The sequence below is a fragment of the Daphnia magna genome, linkage group LG3 (genome assembly GCF_020631705.1).
Source record: "Daphnia magna isolate NIES linkage group LG3, ASM2063170v1.1, whole genome shotgun sequence".
In the NCBI taxonomy this organism is placed as follows: Eukaryota; Metazoa; Arthropoda; class Branchiopoda; order Diplostraca; family Daphniidae; genus Daphnia; species Daphnia magna.
The window spans coordinates 5,098,866-5,125,060 of NC_059184.1; the positions used below are offsets into that span (position 1 = coordinate 5,098,866).

At 38.0% G+C, this 26,195-nt stretch overlaps 6 protein-coding genes and 2 non-coding genes across 10 annotated transcripts; 7 read left to right on the top strand and 1 right to left on the bottom strand.

Moving 5' to 3' along the window:
- The first annotated feature begins 208 nt into the window (after positions 1-208).
- LOC116918827 (sialin-like) lies at positions 209-2,741 on the top strand. Its single transcript, XM_045171473.1, has 10 exons — positions 209-367; positions 481-698; positions 837-964; positions 1,044-1,155; positions 1,216-1,390; positions 1,492-1,622; positions 1,722-1,874; positions 1,945-2,077; positions 2,157-2,401; positions 2,473-2,741. Exons 1-10 carry the CDS (start codon positions 325-327, stop codon positions 2,647-2,649), a joined length of 1,515 nt encoding a protein of 504 aa, XP_045027408.1. The 5' UTR covers positions 209-324; the 3' UTR covers positions 2,650-2,741.
- A 335-nt stretch (positions 2,742-3,076) lies between these two features.
- On the top strand, positions 3,077-3,196 carry Trnal-caa. The gene is made up of 2 exons: positions 3,077-3,114; positions 3,151-3,196. It is a non-coding gene; the product is annotated as a tRNA-Leu (tRNA).
- Positions 3,197-5,967: 2,771 nt separating this feature from the next.
- LOC116918825 lies at positions 5,968-6,845 on the top strand. The gene is made up of 3 exons (XM_032924598.2): positions 5,968-6,203; positions 6,271-6,460; positions 6,522-6,845. The coding sequence occupies exons 1-3, from the start codon at positions 6,175-6,177 to the stop codon at positions 6,735-6,737; spliced, it is 435 nt and encodes a 144-aa protein (XP_032780489.2). The 5' UTR covers positions 5,968-6,174; the 3' UTR covers positions 6,738-6,845.
- A 1,748-nt stretch (positions 6,846-8,593) lies between these two features.
- LOC116918824 (sialin) lies at positions 8,594-11,127 on the top strand. 3 transcript variants are annotated; one of them, XM_032924597.2, is made up of 10 exons: positions 8,595-8,750; positions 8,865-9,082; positions 9,225-9,352; positions 9,432-9,543; positions 9,604-9,778; positions 9,880-10,010; positions 10,110-10,262; positions 10,333-10,465; positions 10,544-10,788; positions 10,860-11,127. In XM_032924597.2, the coding sequence occupies exons 1-10, from the start codon at positions 8,708-8,710 to the stop codon at positions 11,034-11,036; spliced, it is 1,515 nt and encodes a 504-aa protein (XP_032780488.1). In that variant the 5' UTR covers positions 8,595-8,707; the 3' UTR covers positions 11,037-11,127. The 3 variants fall into 3 exon arrangements, with proteins under 3 accessions (XP_032780486.1, XP_032780487.1, XP_032780488.1); XM_032924595.2 differs by having other exon boundaries at positions 8,594-8,750; positions 9,432-9,778; XM_032924596.2 differs by having other exon boundaries at positions 8,594-8,750; positions 8,865-9,076; positions 9,432-9,778.
- A 335-nt stretch (positions 11,128-11,462) lies between these two features.
- On the top strand, positions 11,463-11,582 carry Trnal-caa. The gene is made up of 2 exons: positions 11,463-11,500; positions 11,537-11,582. It is a non-coding gene; the product is annotated as a tRNA-Leu (tRNA).
- Positions 11,583-14,564: 2,982 nt separating this feature from the next.
- Positions 14,565-16,342, top strand: LOC116918822 (transmembrane protein 64). The gene is made up of 3 exons (XM_032924592.2): positions 14,565-15,304; positions 15,408-15,569; positions 15,629-16,342. The coding sequence occupies exons 1-3, from the start codon at positions 14,750-14,752 to the stop codon at positions 15,767-15,769; spliced, it is 858 nt and encodes a 285-aa protein (XP_032780483.1). The 5' UTR covers positions 14,565-14,749; the 3' UTR covers positions 15,770-16,342.
- On the bottom strand, positions 16,256-20,035 carry LOC116918821 (alanine--glyoxylate aminotransferase 2, mitochondrial). Its single transcript, XM_032924591.2, has 10 exons — positions 19,879-20,035; positions 18,627-18,724; positions 18,382-18,566; positions 18,169-18,292; positions 17,907-18,095; positions 17,646-17,843; positions 17,485-17,577; positions 17,047-17,268; positions 16,623-16,874; positions 16,256-16,542 (listed from the first exon to the last, which is right to left on the bottom strand). Exons 1-10 carry the CDS (start codon positions 19,955-19,957, stop codon positions 16,444-16,446), a joined length of 1,539 nt encoding a protein of 512 aa, XP_032780482.1. The 5' UTR covers positions 19,958-20,035; the 3' UTR covers positions 16,256-16,443.
- Positions 19,579-21,341, top strand: LOC116918823 (methyltransferase-like protein 27). Its single transcript, XM_032924594.2, has 5 exons — positions 19,579-19,853; positions 20,547-20,678; positions 20,760-20,858; positions 20,927-20,984; positions 21,053-21,341. The coding sequence occupies exons 1-5, from the start codon at positions 19,728-19,730 to the stop codon at positions 21,319-21,321; spliced, it is 684 nt and encodes a 227-aa protein (XP_032780485.2). The 5' UTR covers positions 19,579-19,727; the 3' UTR covers positions 21,322-21,341.
- The last annotated feature ends 4,854 nt before the right edge of the window (positions 21,342-26,195 follow it).

Here is a 26,195-nt window from a genome sequence, read left to right on the forward strand (position 1 = left end):
CAGCGTTTTCGACTGTGCTGTGTTCAAGTTCAAAAACACATACTGTACCTAGTTCTTTACGCGAAGCGCAATATAGCTAAACAGAATGACTTGCATAAACGGAAAGGTCGTTATGTAACGAATGCGTGTTAGAGCTTTTGCGTATTGCACTGCACGTCGGCATTGTAAGCAAATTCGTTGGGTCTGAAGTAACAAACATCACTCGGAGACGTCGTGTTCCTATCGTAGAGGCATAACAGTTAGGCTATATGTTTGTAAACCCACAATCTCCGATGGGAGCATTCAATCATCAACAAACCTTCGGCTTTACTAGTTATCAACAAAATGAAGTCAAAGGAGGTGGATGGTGAGCTGCGAGTGATTGCACGTAAGTTATTTTTGCAATGAGCACTGGCATTAACTCGGTACCCAATTGCTATTTTTCGAGTCTATCGATTCCTGTATTACTATAAAGAACAAAATATTTGCAATTTTTTACAGCTCGGTTGCTACTGAGCTGCAGATTGACAATCAGCCTTACTTGCTTATTTACTTCTTTTGCCGCCATCTTAATGACGATCAACCTATCCATGGCGATTGTGTGCATGAACAAGCGTTCAAAACAGCTGAATAGGACGGACGAAATAAATAGCACCAATTCAAGTTCAGGATATTTTGGATTAAACAGCACTTGTAGCGATGATCTCACTACGGTACAAGTACAAAATCAGTGTTCCAATACATACTGCATGTTAAAGCAAACTATATCCATGATTTAAATTGCTGAACACACTGGACCGGAACGAGTTCTGATTAAGGTACTTGTAAGATTTAATGCCTAATTTTTTTTATTGTAGGAAAAAGAAATGTATTTAGACAAGCCAGCTCAGGGTATGCTACTGGGAGCTGTTTATTACGGAGTGGTCGCCGTGCAACTTTTGGTTGGTTGGCTATGTGACAAGTTTGGCAAGTACAAACTTCAAATGTAAGTAGATTATTTTGCACGTTCTTAGCCAACCAGCTCAATTGTTTAATGCACGAGAAAAAATGTACTTCAAAACAAGGGCTCTCGGTTCCAGCGTTCTAGCAATTGCATCCTTCGCCTCTCCGGTAATTCTAGAAAATGCCGGTGTACCCTACTACTTTGCATTGCGTATTGTGAAAGGTGTCGCCATGGTAAGTTAACAAAAACGACTTGAAATTTTATTATCAAGACAATCAAACAAATTTTTGCAGAGCTTTGCCCTTCATTCAACGTTGCCTTTGTTAACTCGCTGGACTACTACCCAAGAACAAGGTCTGTTGATGGGCATTGCTTCTGCTGGTATAGGCCTTGCCAATTCAGTTACCCATCCGATTTCGGGACTGCTGTGTCAGCACGGAGGATGGAAAGCGATTTTCTACTTTGGTGGTACGTGTTCAGCTTCTCAACTACACAAAGAAGATAAAACATGTTATGGGGCAGTAAGAACGAACGAAATTTTACCGTTTAACCAATGTTTATTCGAATAGGAGCCTGTGGTATGGTGGCATCGTTTCTCATTGTGTGCTTAGTCTATGACGGCCCAGCAAAACATCCTCGAGTGGATGCGGAGGAGAAGCAATATCTTCTTACTTTTCAATTTCAGAGTCAAACTTCAAAGGTAAAATGGCTGTTGTATTGCCAGACGCTAAAAGAAATTACAAAGTATGTGTAATAAACCTCTGTGCAATACTACAGCAGTTTCATCTAATTCAAACAGAAACGACGAGTAATCCCGTGGGCGAAAATACTTTGTTCCGTACCCGTTTGGTCTGTTGTCGTCACAAATTTTTTCTTCTTCGCGGTGGTAAAAGGAATAGTTCTCAATCTGCCAATCTTTGTCCGTGATGTCCTGGACTTCACAGTTACTGAGGTATGGTGTAAAAGATCTTAGGCTAGTAGCCAGGCCAATTCCCGTAAACAAATTTCGCTTTGTTCTTTAGAATGGAATCTTTTCTGCAATGCCATTAATTGCAGCTCTTTTGCTCCACTTACTCATTGGACCTTTTTTTGATTACATACGTAACCACAACAAATACACCCCTACTACTGTGCGAAAAATCTTCCATGTCGTAGGTATAATCTTTGTAGGCCCTAGTACATCAATAAAAATTAATTGCATTTCTTTATCTTTTTCATTGACACGAACATTTAGGTACGCTTATGCCTGGAGCTTTGATGTTTGTCTCCAGCCAGCTTTCATCTGAGTACAAATATTTCATCATTTCGTTGATAACGATCAGTTATTCTCTTACTGAGTTTGCCGTGATGGGAGGCTTTGGATACGCAATGATTGATCTTGCTCCCGACTACATCGGTATTCTACAAGGGATCAACAAAACCATTAGTTTGGCTCCAGGATTTATTACGCCGCTTATTGTATCGGCTCTGACACCACACGTAAATTAATTGGAAGATAGATTTGTTTAACGTTTTCATTAAATTTTTTATTTCCGTGTTACTATCTTTAGGGGTCGAGTGAGGAATGGAAACATGTTTTCATTCTTTTTGGTGCGTTATACGTTCTATCATGCTTAGTGTTTGTAACCTGTGGAAGTGCACAACAGCAGAGCTGGGGAAAAGCAATCAAGAAAGACACAGTCAGTGTCCTCAGTGGTTCCAGTAAACCACGCAATAATTTTGCATAGAAAGACCATAGGGAATTTATTTCCAAATATTTTTGCCTTATCAGTGTGAATTATTTGCAATGAAAATGCAACAATGGTCTGGCCCTTTGAAATGTGCTGTTTGAGCATATTAGCCTATCTGCAAAAACGGCGATACGATCACCGCAAGTTTTGCATATTTGATTCTTGGAGCATCACCTCTTTTGCAGCTACACTAAAATTACACATTTTTATTTTAAAAAAAGATGGAAATCAAAGTGCGATCGGAAAAAACATTGATTTTATGGTTCATATATCCTAAAGGCATTTTCTTTGCCCAGCAGATTAGTGTCAGAGAGAAGCAAACTAGTTCCGATTATGTTACGACAGTAAATGGTGATCACATTCAGGCATAGAGAGCTATACTATTCTACTGAATATGAAAAAGAACCGCATTGCCATTTATATGGTCAGGATGGCCGAGCGGTCTAAGGCGCCAGACTCAAGAATAATACCTTGGTCCTTTAAAAAGAATGTCAAGATTTCTGGTCCTCAACAGAGGGCGTGGGTTCAAATCCCACTTCTGACATAAACTGTTTTAGTTCATACGTATACAAACGTATCCATGTTTTGAAGAATTCCTGAAAACAGACTTTTTTTTAGGTAAGTTTTCCATTTGCTTTATCACAGATTCCGTGCCAATGAAATTGCATTTTAAAAAATTGCATTTACCCATCATATTTTTAATTGTTTAATGATATACCTTGCAGTTCTATACACATCTAAAAATGTATGAATCAGATTTATAAGGTTTATCAGTCATATTAAAACTCTACGGCTCCCGGGTCATCGCATATTATACTATACACTGTACTATACACTGTATATATTATAATATACACTTTGCTTTACCCACTCAGAAAAAATCTAGATAAAAAAGAAAATTACATGATTTAGATTCGCAATCAAACGGTGAACGCGATGATTGACTTTTTATAAATAATATAAATATAATTATAACAAATAAATATTATAATTTTATATATAATAAAAACGCGTTAAATAAATAAAAAAAAAACACGTAAATTTCCCGTTTAATTACTCAGCGCGCTAGTACGCTACAGCGCCAGCGTGACGTAGGAAAGTTATTCGTTACATTTCAAAAACGACTGATTTGATGGTAAAACAAATAACCCCTTCGAAATCAGCATTCAGTTAAGAATATTATGTGTGATTTTCAACCAATTCCGAGAGATGTCGTTTTTTGCAGATTTTGAGAAAAATGAGAAGGGTATAGCCTTCCCACTTTTTCATTTTTCGCAAAAATATGGATCTAGTGAAAATGACATGATTAAGACTCGCAATCAAACAGTGATGACGACTATTGTATTTGTTTTTACGTAGGATATAATTTTCTGAGTTAAACGAAAAAAAGAAGTTTAAAAAGTGGTGCGCCAGCACGCTACAGCGTAGCGTAATCAAGCACAATTATTCGCTATATTTCAAAAACGGTTCATTTAACGAAATAAAGAACTATATTCTCGGAATCAGCGCTTGATTTTGCGTATTTGTGTGATTTTCAACCAATTCCAAGAGGTAATTTTTGTCTTGATTTTGAGTGAAAAATCAACTTTTCTGTGTTTTTATCCTTAAAACGTCAAATAATTAAATTGCTTTACATAGATTACACTTAGAATTGAACGAAAAACACGAAAATAGACTATATTTTTACGTGAAAGATGATTTGTTTTAAATAAACTTAAATAACGCGTTTATTTAGCCACCGTGCTAGTACGCTACAGCGCCAGCGTGACGCAGGAAAGTCAATCGTTACATTTCCAAAACGACTGATTTGATGGTAAAACAAATAACCCCTTCGAAATCAGCATTCAGTTAAGAATATTATGTGTGATTTTCAACCAATTCCGAGAGATGTCGTTTTTATCAGATTTTGGGGAAAATGAGAAGGGTATAGCCTTCCCACTTTTTCATTTTTCGCAAAAATATGGATCTAGTGAAAATGACATGATTAAGACTCGCAATCAAACAGTGATGACGACTATTGTATTTGTTTTTACTTAGGACTTGAATTTTCTGAGTTAAACGAAAAAAAGAAGTTTAAAAAGTGGTGCGCCAGCATGCTACAGCGTAGCGTAATCAAGCAAAATTATTCGCTATATTTCAAAAACGGTTCATTTAACGAAATAAAGAACTATATTCTCGGAATCAGCGCTTGATTTTGTGTATTTGTGTGATTTTCAACCAATTCCAAGAGATAATTTTTGTCTTGATTTTGAGTGAAAAATCAACTTTTCTGTGTTTTTATCCTTAAAACGTCAAATAATTAAATTTCTTTACATAGATTACACTTAGAATTTAACGAGAAACACGAAAATAGACTATATTTTTACGTGAAAGATGATTTGTTTTAAATAAAATTAAATAACGCGTTTAATTAGTCATCGCGTTTGTACGCTACAGCGCCAGCGTGACGTAGGAAAGTTATTCGTTACATTTCAAAAACGACTGATTTGATGGTAAAACAAATAACCCCTTCAAATCAGCATTCATTTAAGAATATTATGCGTGATTTTCAACCAATTCCGAGAGATTTCGTTTTTTGCAGATTTTGAGAAAAATGAGAAGGGTATACCACCAACCAATTCCAAGAGATGTCGTTTTTTTCAGATTTTGAGGAAAATGAGAAGGGTATATAGCCTTCCCACTTTTTCATTTTTCGCAAAAATATGGATCTAGTGAAAATTACATGATTTAAACTCGCAATCAAACGGTGATGACGACGATTGTACACTGAGTTATGTTATACCTTTTCATCTGATGTTGTAAAAATTGTAGGGAAAGCATTTTATAATAAATTATGTCTTCCCGTGCCAATAATTTTTAATTGATCTTTTTTGACATGTAGACAACATATTCATAAGCCTTTCAGTACTACATTCTGTAATTCCGTTCTTGAGTTATTGGACAGTTCACTAATCCATTGTTCACACAGAGTTTCATTAGTTGGATATTTATTCCAAGAAACGTTAGAGATTACAGGCCCATAACTTTTGCTGGAACAATTTGCAACACAACACTTTTTTTTTCATTGTGCTATTAATAAATATAAGTCAATTACAATTTACAATGAATAATTATTAGTACAAAAGAGTTTCGCAGCTGAAAATAATGCAAGCATTATGGACTGCCGAAAGCATGGACCAAAAGCATGGCCGAACGAAAGCTACTCTCGTCCACGTCCACGTTACAATTTAAAAAAAAAAAATAAAACAAAAAAATTCAGGAAAAAAAGCTGCGGAAAATGGAGTCGACCCTTTGGAAACCGACGAAATAGGCGGAGTAACACAGGTGGGCCAACAATCAGGATCGAGCACGTGATCTGGACTGGCGGGGCTCCCTGGCGCAGGCGAGATATTGCGTTGAGTGGCCGTGATTGTAGTAGGCTATGATTTTGCCAAAGATTTTACCTTATCTAATTTCTGTGTTTGTGACCAAGACTTGTGTAAAACTTTACTTCATTCATCGTAATTCGAAAGAAGCAAATTTATGAATAGGGAACAACCAACAACACTTTCGTATGAAATTCAATTGATTATTTTTTAGTTAACGATCTTATTTGTAAATATATTATGTAAACATCAGACAGGAACAATTAGAATTAATAATGAAAGTGAAGAAAGAGTGGAAGAAATTGTTTTATGTTATTCAACGACGAGAGGGATTTGAAAGAGGAATAATGACTCCTCAACTAGCCTTGAAGAATTACATTGAAATCCATACTGGAAAAACTATTACCAGAAGATCGACAAAATTACTTTCTAATTTTTGGGAGGTAAAAGCTGGTAATATTTACAAGTATGTGTCATTGAAATATAATTTTTTTTTTCATTTAGAGTTTGACTGAAGATGAAAAAACATTTTGGTATAATGTTAGCATTACCAAAAATGCTGGCATTAAAGAAAAACAGAAATTGGTGGATGAAGAAATTGCTGAAATTTCTCAAAGTCTTAAATCAATGACTTTCGATTTGCTTTCTTCGTCAAGTCACGTCTTGAAACTGCCACTATCGCAAAGCATTTCGTCGATTTGGCTATTTAAGTCAAGTTGAAATCTCGTGATAAAAGATGCTGACTTTGAAGACAATTGACAACGATCAACGAAATAACGACTATATCCTATAAGGGAATAGAGAACAATAAAAGCTTGTTTTACAGTGTCTGCTTGTTAAGTTTGACAGAAACGACAAAGGCGATCAATGAAGCTAAGTGGGCACATCATCGCTGTTTTGATCATCTGAATTTCAGTTTTTTTTTCTTTCTTCGACATGTTTAACGTGTTCAGATGTGATAGAACTTCAAGAAGAAAAAAAAATAGTAAATGATTTATATATTTGTTATATTTTTTTTAGATTTAAATAATCTGGGAGAAAAGAGAAACTAAAGTTAAAATTACTTTGATTGTTCTACGCCTAAACAACTTGGCTCTGTTATAGTTTTGCGCTGCACTGTCCTGAAATCGACATAACGGCACGATGGTATTGACAACTCCGCACCTTTTTCCCACAGCTTTAGGTTTGTCATCATCTCTTTGGATTAATTTTTCACCAGTTACATCATCAACACCAGGAACTTTAGGTGGGTTAAATTCGGTGTTGTAAACTCTTCCACTAGATATGTGGGTCCAACGACCAACAACTCTGTTGTAGAAAAAGTTATATTATCGTTGGTTGATTTCGCAAATCGCGAAGGCATTAAAGGGGAATCGCGGCATTAAAGGGGAATCACCCTTAATTAATAGGGCATTAAAGGGGGAATCCCTCCTAAAGAGCAAGGGCTTTTGGTGGGTTTAGCTTTTGCTGGCGTCGGTTTGGCAAATGCAGCTACCTATCCGATGACTGGTCTTATTTTCGAATTTAGTGGATGGAGATCTAATTTCTACTTTTGTGTATGTAGCTAGCTATACTTAACCGATCCCTAATTGTAATCAATAAGGACGTACTGTATGAGGGAAAGATTGGGGGCCTCAAACGGTATTTTCTGGTTGAAAAACAGGAATATGTGACATCTCGTGGAGCGTGGTAGTCTTACTCCTAGTTTATGACACGCCAGGAAGACATCCCCGCGTGAGTGTTGAGGAAAAGCAATATCTTGTGTCTACGCAAGTTCAAAGTTTATCAAAGGTACGATAAAATAACTTTCAATAATATGCAGTCGGAGAATCATGATAGCTGACTTGTCATTTGACAACTTTGAGACTAATTTCTTCAATTTAGACAACGAAAACCGTTATTCCCTGGTCAAAAATACTTTTATCCGTACCAGTTTGGGCCGTGATTAATACCACTAACTTCTTCTTTGCTGCTATACGGTAAACTTTTTAAATCGTATCTAAATTTTGCCGAAAATCAAACCCTTTAAATTTTCAATCAGAAAGGAACGGTAATCAATTTACCGCTAGTCGTCAGAGATGTCCTGGATTTCAGTGACACTGAGGTACGTTTCGTGGTGATATCCAATGCGGCTAGTGGCTGACCCTAATTACATTTTTTTAAACGCAGAATGGAATTTTCTCCGCAATACCTTCGGTGGTTGCGTTATTGCTCCATTAAGTAATCGGTCAACTTTTTTACTGTGTACGAGCCAAACAAATATTTACAGTCACAATCGTCAGAAAAACATTTCACGTCATAGGTAATTCCTTGTTTTATTCTTGAAAACAAAACAATTATAAATGGAACTAAAATGAGGACGTACTTTTTATTCACCATCTTACTACGTTAGGCACTTTAATCCCAGTAATAATGATGTTTATCGTCAGCCAACTCCCGCCGGAGAAAAAATACAAAAAAATAAACGGAAAGGTCATTATGTAACGAATGCGTGTTAGAGCTTTTGCGTATTGCACTGCACGTCGGCATTGTAAGCAAATTCGTTGGGTCTGAAGTAACAAACATCACTCGGAGACGTCGTGTTCCTATCGTAGATGCATAACAGTTAGGCTATATGTTTGTAAACCCACAATCTCCGATGGGAGCATTCAATCATCAACAAACCTTTGGCTTTACTAGTTTTTAACAAAATGAAGTCAAAGGAAGTGGATGGTGAGCCGCGAGTGATTGCACGTAAGTTATTTTTGCAATGAGCACTGGCATTAACTCGGTACCCAATTGCTATTTTTCCGAGTCTTTCGATTCCTGTATTACTATAAAGAACAAAATATTTGCGATTTTTTACAGCTCGGTTGCAACTGAGCTGCAGATTGACAATCAGCCTTACTTGCTTATTTACTTCTTTTGCCGCCATCTTAATGACGATCAACCTATCTATGGCGATTGTGTGCATGAACAAGCGTTCAAAACAGCTGAATAGAACGGACGAAATAAATAGCACCAATTCAAGTTCAGGATATTTTGGATTAAACAGCACTTGTAGCGATGATCTCACTACGGTACAAGTACTATCTCAAAAATCAGTGTTCTACTTACTGTCTGTTAAAACAAACCATGTCCATGAATTAAATTGCTGAACACACTGGACTGGAAGGAGTTCTGAGTCAGGTACTTGTAAGAATTAATGCTTAATTTTTGTTATTGTAGGAAAAAGAAATGTATTTAGACAAGCCAGCTCAGGGTATGCTACTGGGTGCTCTTTATTACGGAGTGGTCGCCGTGCAACTTTTGGTTGGTTGGCTATGTGACAAGTTTGGCAAGTACAAACTTCAAATGTAAGTAGATTATTTTGCACGTTCTTAGCCCACCAGCTCAATTGTTTAATGCACGAGAAAAAATGTACTTTAAAACAAGGGCTCTCGGTTCCAGCGTTCTAGCAATTGCATCCTTCGCCTCTCCGGTAATTCTAGAAAATGCCGGTGTACCCTACTACTTTGCATTGCGTATCGTGAAAGGTGTCGCCATGGTAACTTTACAACAACGACTTGAAATTTTATTATCACGACAATCAAACAAATTTTTGCAGAGCTTTGCCCTTTCTTCAATGTTGCCTATGTTAACTCGCTGGACTACTACCCAAGAGCAAGGTCTGTTGATGGGCATTGCTTCTGCTGGTATAGGCCTAGCCAATTCAGTTACCTATCCGATTTCGGGACTGCTGTGTCAGCACGGAGGATGGAAAGCGATTTTCTACTTTGGTGGTACGTGTTCAGCTTCTCAACTACACAAAGAAGATAAAACATGTTATGGGGCAGTAAGAACGAGCGAAATTTTTCCGTTTAACCGATGTTTATTCGAATAGGAGGCTGTGGTATGGTGGCATCGTTTCTCATTGTGTGCTTAGTCTATGACGGCCCAGCAAAACATCCTCGAGTGGATGCGGAGGAGAAGCAATATCTTCTTTCTTTTCAATTTCAGAGTCAAACTTCAAAGGTAAAATGGCTGTTGTATTGCCAGACGCTAAAAGAAATTACAAAGTATGTGTAATAAACCTCTGTGCAATACTACAGCAGTTTCATCTCATTCAAACAGAAACGACGAGTAATCCCGTGGGCGAAAATGCTTCGTTCCGTACCCGTTTGGTCTGTTGTCGTCACAAATTTTTTCTTCTTCGCGGTGGTAAAAGGAATAGTTCTCAATCTGCCAATCTTTGTCCGTGATGTCCTGGACTTCACAGTTACTGAGGTATGGTGTAAAAGATCTTAGGCTAGTAGCCAGGCCAATTCCCGTAAACAAATTTCGCTTTATTCTTTAGAATGGAATCTTTTCTGCAATGCCATTAATTGCAGCTCTTTTGCTCCACTTACTCATTGGACCTTTTTTTGATTACATACGTAACCACAACAAATACACCCCTACCACTGTGCGAAAAATCTTTCATGTCGTAGGTATAATCTTTGTAGACCATAGTACGTCAATAAAAATTAATTGCATGTCTTTATCTTTTCATTGACACGAACATTTAGGTACGCTTATTCCTGGAGCTTTGATGTTTGTCTCCAGCCAGCTTTCATCTGAGTACAAATATTTCATCATTTCTTTGATAACGATCAGTTATTCTCTTACTGAGTTTGCCGTGATGGGAGGCTTTGGATACGCAATGATTGATCTTGCTCCCGATTTCCTCGGTATTCTACAAGGGATCAACAAAACCATTAGTTTGGCTCCAGGATTTATTACGCCGCTTATCGTATCGGCTCTGACACCACACGTAAATTAATTGGGAGATAGATTTTTTTAACGTTTTCATAAAATTTTTTATTTCCGTGTTACTATCTTTAGGGGTCGAGCGAGGAATGGAAACATGTTTTCATTCTTTTTGGTGCGTTATACGTTCTATCATGCTTAGTGTTTGTAACCTGTGGAAGTGCACAACAGCAGAGCTGGGGAAAAGCAATCAAGAATGACACAGTCAGTGCCCTCAGTGATTCCAGCAAACCACGCAATAATTTTGCATAGAAAGACCATAGGGAATTTATTTCCAAATATTTTGCTTTGTCAGTGTGAATTAATCGCAATGAAAATGCAACAATGGTCTGGCCCTTTGAAATGTGCTGTTTGAACATATTAGCCTATCTGCAAAAACGGCGATACGATCACCGCAAGTTTTGCATATTTGATTCTTGGAGCATCACCTCTTTTGCAGCTACACTAAAATTACACATTTTAATTTTAAAAAAAGATGGAAATCAAAGTGCGATCGGAAAAAACATTGATTTTATGGTTCATATATCCTAAAGGCATTTTTTTTGCCCAGCAGATTAGTGCCAGAGAGAAGCAAACTAGTTCCGATTATGTTACGACAGTAAATGGTGATCACATTCAGGCATAGAGAGCTATACTATTCTACTGAATATGAAAAAGAACCGCATTGCCATTTATATGGTCAGGATGGCCGAGCGGTCTAAGGCGCCAGACTCAAGAATGATATCTTGGTCCTCTAAAAAGGATGCTTAGAATTCTGGTCCTCAACAGAGGGCGTGGGTTCAAATCCCACTTCTGACATAAACGTTTTTAGTTCATACGTATACAAACGTATCTATGTTTTGAAGAATTCCTGAAAACAGACTTTTTTTTAGGTAAGTTTTCCATTTGCTTTATCACAGATTCCGTGCCAATGAAATTGCATTTAAAAAAATTGCATTTACCCATCATATTTTTAATTGTTTAATGATATATCTTGCAGTTCTATACACATCTAAAAATGTATGAATCAGATTTATAAGGTTTATCAGTTATATTAAAACTCTACGGCTCCCGGGTCATCATTCATATTTTACCCACTCAGAAAAAATCTAGATCTAAAGAAAATTACACGATTTAGATTCGCAATCAAACGGTGAACGCGATGATTGACTTTTTATAAATAATATAAATATAATTATAATAAATAAAATATTTACATTTATAACAATAACGCGTTAAATAAATAAAAAAAAACACGTAAATTTCCCGTTTAATTAGTCAGCGCGCTAGTACGCTACAGCGCCAGCGTGACGTAGGAAAGTTATTCGTTACATTTAAAAAACAACTGATTTGATGGTAAAACAAATAACCCCTTCAAAATCAGCATTCATTTAAGAATATTATGTGTGATTTTCAACCAATTCCGAGAGATGTCGTTTTTTGCAGATTTTGACGAAAATGAGAAGGGTATAGCGGCTATACTATAGCCTTCCCACTTTTTCATTTTTCGCAAAAATATCGATCTGGTAAAAATTACATGATTTATACTCGCAATCAAACGGTGATCACGACGATTGTATTTGTTTTTACGTAGGACTTGAATTTTTTCAATTAAACGTAAAAAACAAGTTTAAAAAGTGGTGCGCCAGCATGCTACAGCTTTTTCTGTCTTACTTTCTAGGTGACTTATACGATTCAAACTTGTTCTAAGTTGGTGCGTCAGTATGATCTGACATATTTTCTTTTTGGTCGTTTCAGTATGTTATGTGTTCAATATCAATCTTAGTGCGCAATGAACTTGTTAAATACCAGGGGTCGTATTCCGAACGGCGACTTGAACTTAAGGAAAACTTGACTTGAAACAATCTAAGTTAAGTCCGAGTTAAGTCAAGTTTTGAGCTAAAGTTAAAAACTTTCAATTTCAAGTCAAGGTGTTATTCCGAACACAAAAAATGAAGTTTTTCCCAGGACTTTAGATTTTTTTTGACTTTAAAATGCAACTTGACTTGAAATTGGCAACTTAGCCAATGGCAGAGGACGTTGCTCAAAATTCTTTTCGTGGTTGCAAGCGAATTTTAAGCTAAGTAGTGGAAAAAACTTGTACGCAAAGTGACTCAAAATTGCTGTGATTGTACTTTTGTTTACATAGTTGTTTTTAAAAGGAGTCGCGATAAAGCTCAGAAAAGGCAGCGTGATTTATTTGGGTTGAAAATAAAACCTACACCCTTTTTAATTTTTTTGAAAACGTTACTAAACTGCTAATATAAATAAGCCTTTATAAAGGTTTTTATAAACTTAATTTTTTTGTACATATAACTATATATACTATATATAGTTATAGATATATATAATATATAATATACATATAGCTATATATAACTATATATAGTATATATAGTTATATGTACTATATATATTTTAATATATAATATTATTATATAAAAAAAAAAAAAAATAATTTTTAAATTTTTTTATTATAAAAAAAAAAGGGTTACGCATATCCTCTAAGAATTCATCAATGACGTCATTAGAATAATCGGCCATTGTGTAAACAAACACAACGCCACTGCCTATTCTCACCGCTACTTATAGAACTTAAGCCCGTAAGTCAGTTTCAAGGCACCTAAAAAGGTACCTTGAGATTCGAGAGACTTAATTAGTTTTAATGCTCGACTTTTGAGTTTTCAAGTCCAAGTTGCTTACTTGAATTGAAATTTTTTGTTTGAAAATAAAATTTTTTTAAAAGTCTGAAAATTTTTTCAAGTCAAGTAGGAAAAACGCCTAAGTCAAGTCCAAGTCAAGTCTAAGTCGACGTTCGGAATACGACCCCAGATCCTGCCGGCGTACCAACTTAAGGTACTTAATGGCCCTATGGCTGCACTTAGCAACAGTTTAAATACACGATTTTGATTTTTAAATGAACTAGGGTCATGAAAATCAAAGAGTTTCTCATGTATTCGTTAAATTAAACCCCTCATAAAGGTTAAATTCCTGGAAAATTTTAATATTGATAAGATGTTTTTCACTTCTTTATCGGGTGAGTAAGGTTGGGGCCGAAGCGGCTGTTGCGCTTTGTTAAAACACCGCTAGGGTGTCAACCCTGACGCACGGCAACGTCCTTGACTCGTCGTATGCCCAATCCCCAAGTCTTATCAGTCATTTTTTCCACAATTCTTCACAATATACACTATTTACTCACAAAAAACACGTTTTTAACTAATCAAGGCATGAGTCTCTTTCGAATTTTGAGGTAATTCAATTGAGACAGCAGACGGCAGTCTGCTTTCCATGAAAAAGATGAAGACTTGGGGTGTCCCCGGTTTAGGGCTCGGCCCCGATCACATTCTAATCGGGGACACCGCTAAGCTTCCCCGATTAAAATGAATCGGGGAAGTTTGGTGCGGGGATTTCTTTTTTCGGTGCGGGACGGTGCTATAATCGGTGCTGCACCGATAGCACTGCTTCAGCCATAGGGGGTTAGTCTTACCTGTGACTTTGAGTTCTGATAGGCCAACGAGAATCACGTGACTAGGGTCACATTTTATTCTTGTTGGCCGCAGGGCAACTGCCAATTTAGATCACGTATTCATTGATAATCCGGGAAGGCACCGATCACTGATGTCACCGCACCGAGCACCGAAATCACTTCCCCGATTAAGATTATCCCCGCACCGGATCGACTAAAAAGCTCCCCAATTGGCGCGGGGCCGAGCGCTACCCCGGTTAGAATGTGATCGGGGCCGAGCCCTAGAAACCAGGAAGTTGATGGAAAGGGAAGGTTGGTGTTATTGCCACTACAAAAATTTAGCAATAGTCGATCGCATCGTTGACCTTGCACATCATCAAATGTTGTGTTGACAGTAACCGAAGTGTAATACCAAAACAATTATAGTGCAGCCCTCCAACGTGTACCTTGATGTCAGTCACGCTAGACTAGTTTCACCCTCTTTTATGTTTTTACCACGAACACAATTAAGTTGTAAAACATGGGGCCACCAAGTCCTTTCAAATCGACAACAGCCGTATTCTCCTTAGATGAGGAAAACAACTACAGTAGTCTTAATACGATTTCACTTAATAGATCTTCGTTTGTGTCTGGGCCGATGTGTCAGTGTCTTCTTTCCATGTTAACGTTAGCGATCATGGCTTGCTTTGTATTTTTGTTTCGTGATTCCATTTACCATGTTCTATTATGGATAGAGAAACAGGACACCTGGGTTACATGCATCATGTTTACTGCCCTCTTCACAATTGTGTCACTTCCTTTAACATGGGGTTATATATTGCTCAATCTTGCTTGTGGATATTTGTTTGGGATGTTGGCTGGTATATTGGTTGTTAGCACTACAGCAGCTGTTGGTGTGTTTTTTGCCCATGTAATCGTGAAGCAGCTCTGCCTTGGATTCATTACTACAAAGCTCCTCAACTCCCACAGCCTTCGTGCATTTGTGAATGTAATTTCTGGACCTCAAGCATTCAAAGTCGTTGCTTTTGCAAGACTTACTCCTATACCATTTGGGCTTCAAAATGCCATCTTTGCTGTATGGCCCTCTCATTTGTTCTTTCAAATTATTCATTATCTTGTCATGTTTTATTTGTTATTAATATTTTTTCCTCTTTGCATTGTGGAATCCACATTTTTAGGGGAGCTCAATTGGTGTTGGCCGTTATATGTTGGCAACAGCATTGGGACTATTGCCTACTCAAGTAATCAATGTTTATTTGGGCAGTACATTAAGATCGATGCGGGACGTCCTCACTGACGACAATACTGCAACCACTGGATATGTCGTATTCTGCATTCAGGTCTTGTAGAAAATTAGATATCATTTATATTTAGTTTTTAATTCCCATGTTGAAATCAGGTTGCTATCAGTATTGGCTTGATGACCTATGTGGTTAGAAGAGCAAAACAAGAGCTGCAAAAAATTGTGCTGTTGACCACCAACACTCTACATAAAGTGGAACTCGGTTTGCCCGACGAACCATTCAGCAATAAGTGTTGATTATTAACAACATTGACTTCCGACAAAAGAAAGCTTATGCACTTCAATGTTCGCAATATTCACTCCGTTTGATAATTAGTTGAAACGCATGACTTATTGTATTTCAGTGTGTTCATCACTATGTATTTTTTTAGTAATAATTCCTGCCGCCCAGTTTCCCCTGATTGAGCTGGCTCTCAATTTACAGTTCGTGGGGCACAATTGCTTTAACTGATGCGCGAGATATTTATCGTATTTTTTGTTAACTGACAAATTGACAATCAAGCTCTTCCCTTGCAGTGCCTACAGCTAACAAAGTACTTTAACTTTAAGCAATATGTTCACCTTGTCTCAGTTTACCCCTCATAATAACATGAATAGGACTCTGGCAGCATTTTATCAATTCCATTCAGATGATCTAGTCCATGTTAGGCATCTGTTCCAATGTATTTTTGCGCATGCAAATTATATGGCTGCTAATAGGCGGGACGACTCGGGGAAAAAATATTGATATTCTACCAATTTATTTAAAAATGACCCTTTTAGAGTAAGTCGTGTTATATGTCCCAAGGCAATACACATAATTCATATTTATGCATTTTTTATAACCAATCACTCTAAACTTAACAAACAAAAAAAAAGAAACACGTCTCTCTTACCAGTTATGAAAGTTTGAAGCATACACATTTTTTTTCTCATTTTTCCAGGAAAGAAACGATTGATTTTCGTAACACGGCAACGGCAAAGTCTACGTCAGACTTAGTAATACACATGGGCGGTTTAATGCGGAAGACCTGAAAGAAGAACCGTTTCATTTAAAACATTGGAGGTTTATTTTATTTTTCTCTTTAAAGTGCAGTTATAGCCTTCTTACGTTGCCGAAGAATCCTCCTTTGCCGTAAAGAACTCCCATGTCTTTGCATTGCTCCCAGATAGCGAGAACGTCAGCAGGTGCGAGAGGGGCTCGTGTTTCCGGGTCCGAGACCAGTTCAACTCCGATCATCAAACCCTTACCGCGGACATCTCCAACCAAATTTGGAAATTCGTCACGCAGTTTGGCCAGCTCAAGAAGAAAATATGTGCCTACATTGCGGCAATTCGCCTGCGTCTGGTCCGCCTCGATGGCCTTTTGTTGTTGTGGTTGTTGTTGTTGTTCAAGTTGTTGTTATTGTTCAAGTTGTTGTTATTGTTCAAGTTGTTGTTGTTGTTCAAGTTGTTGTTGTTTTTTTAGTTTTTTTAATAGTCAATATTTAATTATGCCTTGGTTGATCAATGTTCTTTTGCTATGCGGAACTCACATCCAAAACTGCCATGCCAACAGTTGAAGCTACTGGATTTCCCCCAAAGGTGTTGAAATGTAAGGCTGCGCTCATCGTCTTGGCAATGGCAGGTGTAGTGACGACAGCTGCCATCGGGTACCCATTGCCCATTCCTTTTGCCATGGTGACAATGTCGGGAATAGCATCGTGACCCTCAAAACCCCAGAAATGCTCGCCGGTGCGTCCAAATCCAGTTTGCACCTAAATTGTATGATGGATAATGATTATATAACAGACTGTTCGATTACGTACACAGCAACGCTCCTTGGTGAAACGATCGGAGCGCAACCTCAACGTTTGTTGAGAAAGCAAGGTACAATTAATTAGTTTAAATGTTACATTCAAATTAATTACGTGTTATATTATATTAATGTTAAATTAATGTTATATTCAAATTGAACGATGCATGGGACTTACCTCATCGGCAATGCAAACTCCGCCGTAATTTCTAATTAAGTTGAAAGCGGATTTCAAAAATCCTTTTGGATACTGGACTGTACCGCCAACTCCCTATATAATAAAACCGTCCAATAATCATTTTTTAGGGACCTATGAGGAAGAATGAACGTCAAAATCACCTGAATAGATTCAGCAAAAAAGCCGCCCACTCGTCCTTTCGGTGCTGAATAGCGTAAAACTTCTTCCAGTTGATCAACATATTTGCCTGACGCAACGCACTGTCCAGGTGAGCAATTGCAGCTGCGAGTAGTTTGAACGGGAGAGTCCCGACAGTGTTTTCCACCCCATTCTCCTCTATAAGGATCAGCGTTCATCGTCTAAATATAAAAGATCGAGCATTACACAACTGATTTTATATAACTCTGTTTAATTAAAAAAACCTGATGGATGCCGAAATTGCCGGCAACGTTGAACCGCCAAGTGGAATGTGCTGTGAGCCCGTTTGTAGCAGGGCTCATTCCATGGTAAGCGTTTCGAAAAGATATCAGATCGTAGCAACCAGTGTACATACGTGCCATCATCATGGCCAAATCATTGGCTTCAGACCCGCTGTTGACAAAATATACAACCTAGAGGGAAAATTAATGTCAAGTTCTAGTTATCAAAATTCTCATGCAAAATTCTTATTTTAATGTCGTATACCTTTAAATCTCCTGGCAAGGTGGCCACGAGTCGTTCCGCATATTCATGGATTTTTGGGTGTAAATAAATGTTTGTTGTATGCCAAACTTTATCTAGCTGCTTTTTGGTAGCTTCATTTACTTTTCTAAAAAAAACCAAAAAACAAGAACAATACAGTAATCAAGCCAGCTGATTAATAGACATGGTGGGCACAAAAATCACAATTTGACTTACGGATGACAATGACCAACAGATACAGTAACAATGCCTCCAAATAAATCAAGATACCGAACACCATTATGATCAAATAGCCACTGCATGTGTCCTTGGTGAATAAGAAGAGGAGTTTTGTAGTAGGTGAAAAGAGCTGGATTTAAGTGATTGGCACGTATGGAACGAATTTTATCAAAATCTGGTCCCTAAGAAAAACAATTTGTATAATTCATTTCATACTCTATCGCACAAAGAACCATTATTACTTCATAAGGATCAGGTTGAAAACTTGTCACAGGCATTGGTGGAACAACAACATCCTTGGCTGATAATGAACTAGCCCTTTGGTAGCAAGTCTGGATCCCTGTCAAACGCAAAATTTATTTGAAATTTAATCAAATAAAATACTTTCTTGGCGATAATAGGAATTTTAAAAAAATACCGAATCGTAACTGCTTCGAAAACAGGTTGGCGCTAGGTAGAAAATTCATTTTTGAGCAACTGAATCGCATCAGAGCGGCAACTAGCAAAGCGCTTCAACTTATGCGCTGCATTGAATCTCGCCTGGCTTTACGTAAACGATATGTCCCGAGCAGTCCCGAAAACTTATATGGTAATGCTTTTACAAGCCTCGATTGTCTACATGCCTATCCAAGGTCAAATAAAAATCAAAACAAAAACAGCTATGTGGCACAACGTTGCCATCCTCTTACAATTCAATTTTAAAGGAAGAATTCATTTGTATATAAATTCTTCGTTTTATTCGCTCCCACTCGCTTCAGATATCAGTAAGCAATTTAATGCCATAACATGATACACTGAAAAGCAGCTACAATAGTATTTCTAAAGGGAGGCATAAATAATAAGTAAATCCAATTTAATTAAATTGCTGCATGTATCCGTGGCGAGGAAGAGAGCAAGAGACTACCAAATTCAATTCACCGTCAAGAGCTGCTCTTAACAAGAAGCCAAAAATGGCTTAAGACATAAAGCATCAAGCATACTACGCAGTTTCCTCGAATTCTAATTCAGACCTATATAAGTCGATCTAATTGATGCGATTTGATTGTGCACTTTTCAGCATTCGTATATATCAAGTTATCGCACGGCCTTCCACCACCAAGTCGAGAATGTAAATAATAAAAAAGAAAAATAAAGAAAAATAAATAAATAGAACCTTACACAAAAAAAACTCAGAAAGTCGAATGGGCATCGCTGTCCCCTGGGGCGACAAGTTGATATGGGGAACTCTCAGGAACTAGCCAAACAAGTTCGGTGACTGAATTGACTGAAAGCAAGCCTTTAAATAAGTTGCACTGTAGACTGTACTTTTTAATCGTGTTCCCGACCCAATTAGAGTATAAAAAATGGCCGATACTGCCAGCGATCCTACAGCCGATCGTTGCCAGCTCAACGCGACCCTCAGTTCGTCTGTTCATGACAAAAATGAGCTTTTAAGTTTCTACCAACAATGGAGTGACAAATATGATGAGGTAAATTTTGCACAATTGAACCTACTTTTACATGTTCTGGCAAAAGTGCAGCGATGTCCAATGAAGACTTCTTGCTTGCACCACAACACTTGACAGGCATTCATGCTACAAAGTGTCAAGTTTCTCACTCATTTCGCCCTAAGGTAATGTCGGCATACAATGGCTAAATTTTTCGTTCATTTTCTTTTCTATTATTGGGTGTCTTTTGGACATTTGTTAAATCAGCGTTGCCAGTTTTAAGAATTTAAGTTCCATCAGAAAAAAAGAAACACAAATTTCTTCTTCTGATTTTTCCTTTTTTCTTACTTTGCAACTAGAAAGAGCTGACACAGCTGCAATTACGCAAACATAAAAATAACTAAATAAAGAGTCGGTGAAAACGATCATAAGGTGCGTATGGGAACTCGGTTAGTCGGTCTTGTGGTTTGGCTTCGGCGTGAACTTTTTCTTCCACGTGAAAAAAAACAAACAAAACACGCATGTGTCATTCCCGCCCTGCAATGGCACAAAATGGTACTGCGCCACCACGAGATTTCAAATGTGCGTCTCGAGCTTTTTTTTTTTCATTTTTTTTTTATTTCCGCTTTCTAATAATAAAGAAAAATAATAAAGCCTCACTAATTGTTCATTATTGTTGTTTCTTTCTTAATTTTCTCACCTTTTTTTCCCCCTCGATGATCGTATGCGGATTAGGATTTCCGAACGGAGCATTACATCGGACCCTGTTTGACCGTCGAGGCCGTTTGCGAGCTCATTCCCGATGAAAAACGTGCTGACGTCACGGTGTTGGACGTTGCCGCTGGCACTGGATTGGTCGGTTTGGAAGTAAACAATTTAAAAGCCCATTATCGAATGAGGCGAGAAATTTTAACTTGACCGTCTTTTTCTAATTCGTTTATTACCTAGTTAGCGAAAAATGGTTTCAAGGTGATCGACGCTATTGACGGATCGGAAGCCATGCTAACTAAATTACGCCAAAAGAGCATTTACAGATGTACAACACAGGTGAATAGTTCCATTTCCAATTATCCATTTCAAATTATGTTAATTTAATTCAATATTCGTGATTACAGGCCATGCTGGGCAATGGCGGAGATAGCGAATCTCTACCAGAGAATGCATATGACGTTGGTACGTTCATTTCTTTAATTGTTAGAAATGTTTTAATAATTACGTGTTGTTGCTTATCTGTTGGGCAGTAACGAGCTCTGGTGGGTTCGTTCCGGGTCATTTGCCTGTTTCGGCCGTGCACGATCTCATTCGCATGTGCAAACCAGGCGGGTTGATTGTCATCGTGATGCGTTACGAATACCTGAACACTTGCGAGGAACTGCGTCCATTGGAGCCGCTGATGATCGAGCTGGAACACAAGAATCCGAGCTGTTGGAGCCGACTTAAGCGCCACATCAGTCCAAACTACCTCCTCGACAAGGAAGGCATTGTCTTTGTCTATCGAAAATCATTGTGAAAATAAAACTTTGAAAAGGTTTTAGTTCTCTCCCTTTTTCTTTTATTCTCTCGCATAACGTTGTCGTCGGCGCTGCAATCATATTCATACGTTCGTCTTTTCTGATGGAAGATGCAGCTTCTAAAAGTCACCGCAACAACAAGCTGAACGACCTCCTTCATCTCTTGCGAATAATAATAACAATAAAAAGACGTAATAAAATAATATAAAGGAGACACAAAAAGAAAATGAGGCATTCGAAATTCTTCAGCGCTGTAAAAAAAAAAGGGGGGAGGGAAGAAAAGAACCTAGAAAATAGCGAATGGAAAGTGATGGGTTATCGCATCATTCGCTGCTGGAAGTGGAAGAATCATATTAGTACCTCGGCAGGAGTCGGCGGTTAGGCTTCCCTCCCGTTCGTTCGTTTGATCCCGATATTGAACGCGTGACGCTAGATGGTGCCAGTCGTGATTTTGGCTGGTGTACTCACATTTTGCTTGGAAACAAGAAGTCTTAAGAAAATAATAATAATATATCAATAAAAAGCCGGATTCGCTTGTGTCAATATGGAGCGAGACTATAGCGATGGCGATTCCTGTTGTTGCAAAACGTGATCGCCAGCAGGCAAATCCGCTGGCTAAAGAAAAACAGTTGAAAATGGCCAAATAAAACGAGTGGGAAAATAGAAAAATTTTATGGATGTTTCTTTTTTTTTATTATTATTATTATTATTATTGAAAAAAAAAAATCGGGCACATCATGAAGCCAATCCATTTCTTCTGTTAGGAGAGGTATCTCACACACACACAACAAAAAACACGTCGCCTTTCTATCTGGACATTCCTCCTCCCCCCTTAAAAAAAAATTAGATAAAATAAAATAAACCAAACATTTTCAGTTGTGTACCAGTTTCTTTAATTTTTTTTTTTTTTCTATTTAGTTATTTAAAAAAAAAAAAAAAAAAAAGGTTTTCGAGTTCGAGTTTTCGATACCGACCTGTTTTGCACTTTCACGTTATCGGTGATAGGAAACGAGCCCAAAGCATTTATAGGATATATGGTCAACCATTCGTCACCTTCGTTTCGTCTGAGGCAGGGAATGAAGTGGAGGACAACGATGGGAATACAAACATTGGATAACGTTAAAAACCAGGACGAACCATCATCCTCCGTACCCCATAAATAACATGGCCGACACATCGGCGCTCATCCAGGCCAAGTGAAAATTTCAAATATTCAAATGGAAAGAAAACAAAACAAAACAAAAAGATGAGACACCGCAGAGAAATGTCCCTGATGGATTGACGAACGAAATCCCCCACCAAAAAAGTAGAACTGATTCACGAACATTCTCTTCCATTTATTGTGCGGTTTTGTTGTTTTGTTTTTTTCATATTTTCCGGCGTGATAATTAGACAGTTTTTTTCTTCTTCTTCTACCAACCCCCCCCCCCCTTCTCTCTCCTCCAACTTTCTTTCCCCCCTTCTTTTCTTCTTCTAGTAAATAGTAAGTGAGAGAGAGAGAGAGAGAGAGAGAGGTCGTGTGAAACATTCGGCCCCACTGCTGGGACGCGCGGCAAAAGGCCCATATGGATCCTTACGTAATAAATAAGTAAGGGCTGTAATTGAGTTGAGATGATGGCCGCCTCTCTCTCTCTCTCTCTCTCTCTCTCGGAGAAGCAAACCCAAAGAGAGTCGCACAGGCCTGTATAACAGAGAGATGGCCGTCTTTAAAAACCAAAAAACGAAGAGGGAAAGAGAAGCGGACTTGTTGGGGCTGTCCCAAATTAAATTACACACCTTCACCGATAGAGACCGCGCGCTGAGAGGAGGCACGAATAAGAGTGTAGAGAAGCGTTAGGGCTTGTGTGGTTCCATCTTAACGATCCCGAAAGAAGAAAAAGGTCAGCTGGGGTCGTCCGATCACAGGTGGCATCGGCCAGATACTGTTTCATCCAGCTCTATTTTCCCTAATTAAATTCCGCCCAAGTCGTATCGTTACGGGAGTCTCTCTCTCTTCTCCTTTTTTTTCTATTTTTATATTGGGGGGTGTTCAGCTCAACCTGTCGGGCTGCTGCCGGGTCCATGACACTCATCAGATACCTCCTCTTTCCCCCCCAAAAAAAAGAAGAAGAGAAAAAAAAAAATTAATGATAATTGTTGAAAGTGCGCGAATGAACGGCTTTTTTGCTCATGCGCATGCTTGTGTGCGATCATGTCTATTATATTCATCGTGTAGTCGGTATAGGTGTTCGTGTAGGTGAGAGGCATCTAGTGAAGTACACATAAGAGTCAAAAAATAAAAATTGAGGGAAGGCCAGGAATCTTGCTGGGCCGGAGCTGCTGCGTGCCGTTCCCACAGTGGATGCCGCCCAGAGTCGTGCAGTGAAAGCCAAAAGCATCAATTGGTTGGCTGGCTGTTTTTTTTTTTGCTGGGCTATATACTGATGTGTTTCTAAGCAAATGAGGCCGATAGCTTAGTGCCATATCTACCTCAGACTTTTATTTTTTTATCTTTTTCTCTTCTCTTTTCTTTTTTGTTTTTATTATTATTTCAAGTTTTTTTTTCTTCTGATTCTCGACATCTTTTTCGACATACTACACATGCACGGCACATAATCTGGTGCCGAAGGTTCAGAGCGGCTCGACACATTCATTCGATTTCATTGCACATTTGTTTCCTAATAACGCACGAAGGCAATAGATGATTCTTATTTCCTTCTTTACTTCTTTTTTTGTTTTGTTTTACGACTCCCATCAGCGAAACATTTTTGTTTTTTCTTTTTTTTTTTGTTCCATGCAGTTTAACATCAAACATCAACCTATTAAGAGTTGGCCATTTTTGGTTTTGCAAAGTCTGTCCAGGAGTCCGTCAAAGCGGATGGCGAATGAGATGTTACTCCGCTTTAATGTGCGCAATAGACGACGTGAAAGAATCGCACACGTCCCTTTTCATTTCTTCTTTTAAAGCTCAAAACACAGAATTTAAAAAAAATTATAATAAATAAAAAATCTAAAATATTAACTTAACAGTTATGATGCAACCCTTTTTCTTTATGACATAATTTTTTTTCTTTTTCTTGGTCTATACGACATATGAGACGCAGCCCTTTGGAGTTTTCAGCTTGGCCAGTGCCGTGTCGTTGTTCCACGACGCGAGTCCAACGGCTTTCAAACGCATCTAGCCAACACATCAGCCCACCCCCACCCCCTCCCATCTCTCTGTATACTTATATACGACCGACCTATAGCTAAACATCAAGGGTTTTTCGAGTCCGGAAATTGCGATACGCTTTGAAATGTGTCCGAGGAAAGTTAATGTTTCTGACAGCACGTGCCGCTTTTTCGATTTTCGAGTCATTTCTTTCCGCTTTTTTTTTTTTTTCTGGCAGTATTACTAATTAAATTGGATAGAACGTATCGTTGATATTGTCGTTAGAAAAAAAAAAGAAGAACGTGGATTTCTTTTCGTCTGAATTTTATATCTAACCATTTCTTTTTTTTGTCGTTCTCATTTGACACGGTAAGAAATTAAGAGATAGACACACTTGGTACTACATAACGAGACAGATTGCTTCAAGCGATTTAAAGCCACAGGTCGTTTGTTCATGAAATGCCGTCCGTGTGGGGAAAATGACAAATCGTCATCGGCTCCAGATCCATTCATCACTTTACTTTTTTATTTTATATATAATTTATTTTATTTTGTTTTAAAAAAAGAAAAAGAAAAGGACATTCTGCGTTTTTTGTCTGTGTGTGTGACCGTGTTTTTGTTTGTTTTTGGTTTTAGGGCTTGTTCCTCTTCTTTTCTGATAAATACCACAAGGTATATATAAAAACCATCTATCCAAAGTGTCTATACGTCTTGTCTTTATCATCAGATTTCAGGAATAATAATAATCCACAAAAACAGGAAAAACGAAAGAAAAAAAAAGGGAAATGCACGAAAGAGAATTTCAAAAAACGGATGGAAAAAAAAAGAATTCAAATAAAAAAAAAATATATAAAACTTTCTTTGAACGGCTTGATGAACCGGTCGGCCACCACGACACAACTCTGTCCTACAGTACCTGTGTGTGGTACATAAAAACGACACCGGGACAGGTAAAGCTCGCTTGTCGTGGTCTTCCAATCACAAAATTCTTGTTTCTCCTCCCTTCGTCTACAGTCAAATTTATTTCCCAATTATTAGCGTGTGTGTGTGTGTGTGTGTTTTTTCTTTCATTTTTGGAACGTGATTGCCGTTGCGCTGAAAGAAAGAAAGAAAGAAAAAAAATTAACAAATCACAAAAAAAAAGAAAGAAACTTGAAAATATAACGGAGTTTTCACGAGAGAGAGAAAGGTCGTTCCGGGGTCACGAACGCAACTTTGTTCGTGTCTCTTTTCTCGTTCTCCCTGTACACACACTCACACACCTTTTTTTTTTTTTTTCCCCCCTAAACATTTTTGAAAGGGTGGAACGTTTTATTCGTCTCCCAAAAAAAAAAGAAAAATCAAGAAATCCCCCCCTATCGAAAGAAGAAAAATGATAGGAAAAAAAGGGCACATTGATTATTGGAGATAAGTAAGATGCCGCCATCTTCGTCTGCCATCATTGATCATGTATTTTACCTTAGCTGCGTCATTGATGCATAAAACCCCGACGAGTGGGAGAGACCCAAGTTTTCCTTTTTTTTCTTTTTCCCTCTTTATCAAACACCTTAGCCGCCTGCACGAGAAATTTGCTGGCCAATATTATTCTTTTTTATTTCTAACAAAAATTGCCCCTCGATCGTTGAGTTTGTTTGTTTTTTTATCACGTAAAAATTCCCTTGGCCGGTGACACGGATCAACGCACATGAAACAACTCAAAATGATGTGCATGAGTTATCGAAACGGCAATAGGTCGGACGCGAT

Excerpts from the sequence above, each read along its gene's own strand:
- LOC116918821 (XM_032924591.2), bottom strand. The coding sequence starts at position 19,957 with ATGAATGCCTGTCAAGTGTTGTGGTGCAAGCAAGAAGTCTTCATTGGA. Across the intron at positions 18,293-18,381 it reads TCTGTTGGTCATTGTCATCC|AAAAGTAAATGAAGCTACCA; the intron begins GTAAGTCAAATT and ends GGTTTTTTTTAG. Across the intron at positions 18,096-18,168 it reads CCTTGCCAGGAGATTTAAAG|GTTGTATATTTTGTCAACAG; the intron begins GTATACGACATT and ends TTTTCCCTCTAG.
- LOC116918823 (XM_032924594.2), top strand. The coding sequence starts at position 19,728 with ATGGCCGATACTGCCAGCGATCCTACAGCCGATCGTTGCCAGCTCAAC. Across the intron at positions 20,679-20,759 it reads CTGGATTGGTCGGTTTGGAA|TTAGCGAAAAATGGTTTCAA; the intron begins GTAAACAATTTA and ends TTTATTACCTAG. Across the intron at positions 20,859-20,926 it reads TTTACAGATGTACAACACAG|GCCATGCTGGGCAATGGCGG; the intron begins GTGAATAGTTCC and ends TCGTGATTACAG.
- LOC116918822 (XM_032924592.2), top strand. The coding sequence starts at position 14,750 with ATGGGGCCACCAAGTCCTTTCAAATCGACAACAGCCGTATTCTCCTTA. Across the intron at positions 15,305-15,407 it reads TTCAAAATGCCATCTTTGCT|GGGAGCTCAATTGGTGTTGG; the intron begins GTATGGCCCTCT and ends CCACATTTTTAG. Across the intron at positions 15,570-15,628 it reads ATGTCGTATTCTGCATTCAG|GTTGCTATCAGTATTGGCTT; the intron begins GTCTTGTAGAAA and ends TGTTGAAATCAG.
- LOC116918824 (XM_032924595.2), top strand. The coding sequence starts at position 8,708 with ATGAAGTCAAAGGAAGTGGATGGTGAGCCGCGAGTGATTGCAC. Across the intron at positions 9,083-9,224 it reads ATGATCTCACTACGGTACAA|GAAAAAGAAATGTATTTAGA; the intron begins GTACTATCTCAA and ends TTGTTATTGTAG. Across the intron at positions 10,789-10,859 it reads TATCGGCTCTGACACCACAC|GGGTCGAGCGAGGAATGGAA; the intron begins GTAAATTAATTG and ends TACTATCTTTAG.
- LOC116918827 (XM_045171473.1), top strand. The coding sequence starts at position 325 with ATGAAGTCAAAGGAGGTGGATGGTGAGCTGCGAGTGATTGCAC. Across the intron at positions 368-480 it reads TGAGCTGCGAGTGATTGCAC|CTCGGTTGCTACTGAGCTGC; the intron begins GTAAGTTATTTT and ends AATTTTTTACAG. Across the intron at positions 1,156-1,215 it reads TTGTGAAAGGTGTCGCCATG|AGCTTTGCCCTTCATTCAAC; the intron begins GTAAGTTAACAA and ends AAATTTTTGCAG.
- LOC116918825 (XM_032924598.2), top strand. The coding sequence starts at position 6,175 with ATGAATAGGGAACAACCAACAACACTTTC. Across the intron at positions 6,204-6,270 it reads GAACAACCAACAACACTTTC|ACAGGAACAATTAGAATTAA; the intron begins GTATGAAATTCA and ends TGTAAACATCAG. Across the intron at positions 6,461-6,521 it reads TACTTTCTAATTTTTGGGAG|AGTTTGACTGAAGATGAAAA; the intron begins GTAAAAGCTGGT and ends TTTTTCATTTAG.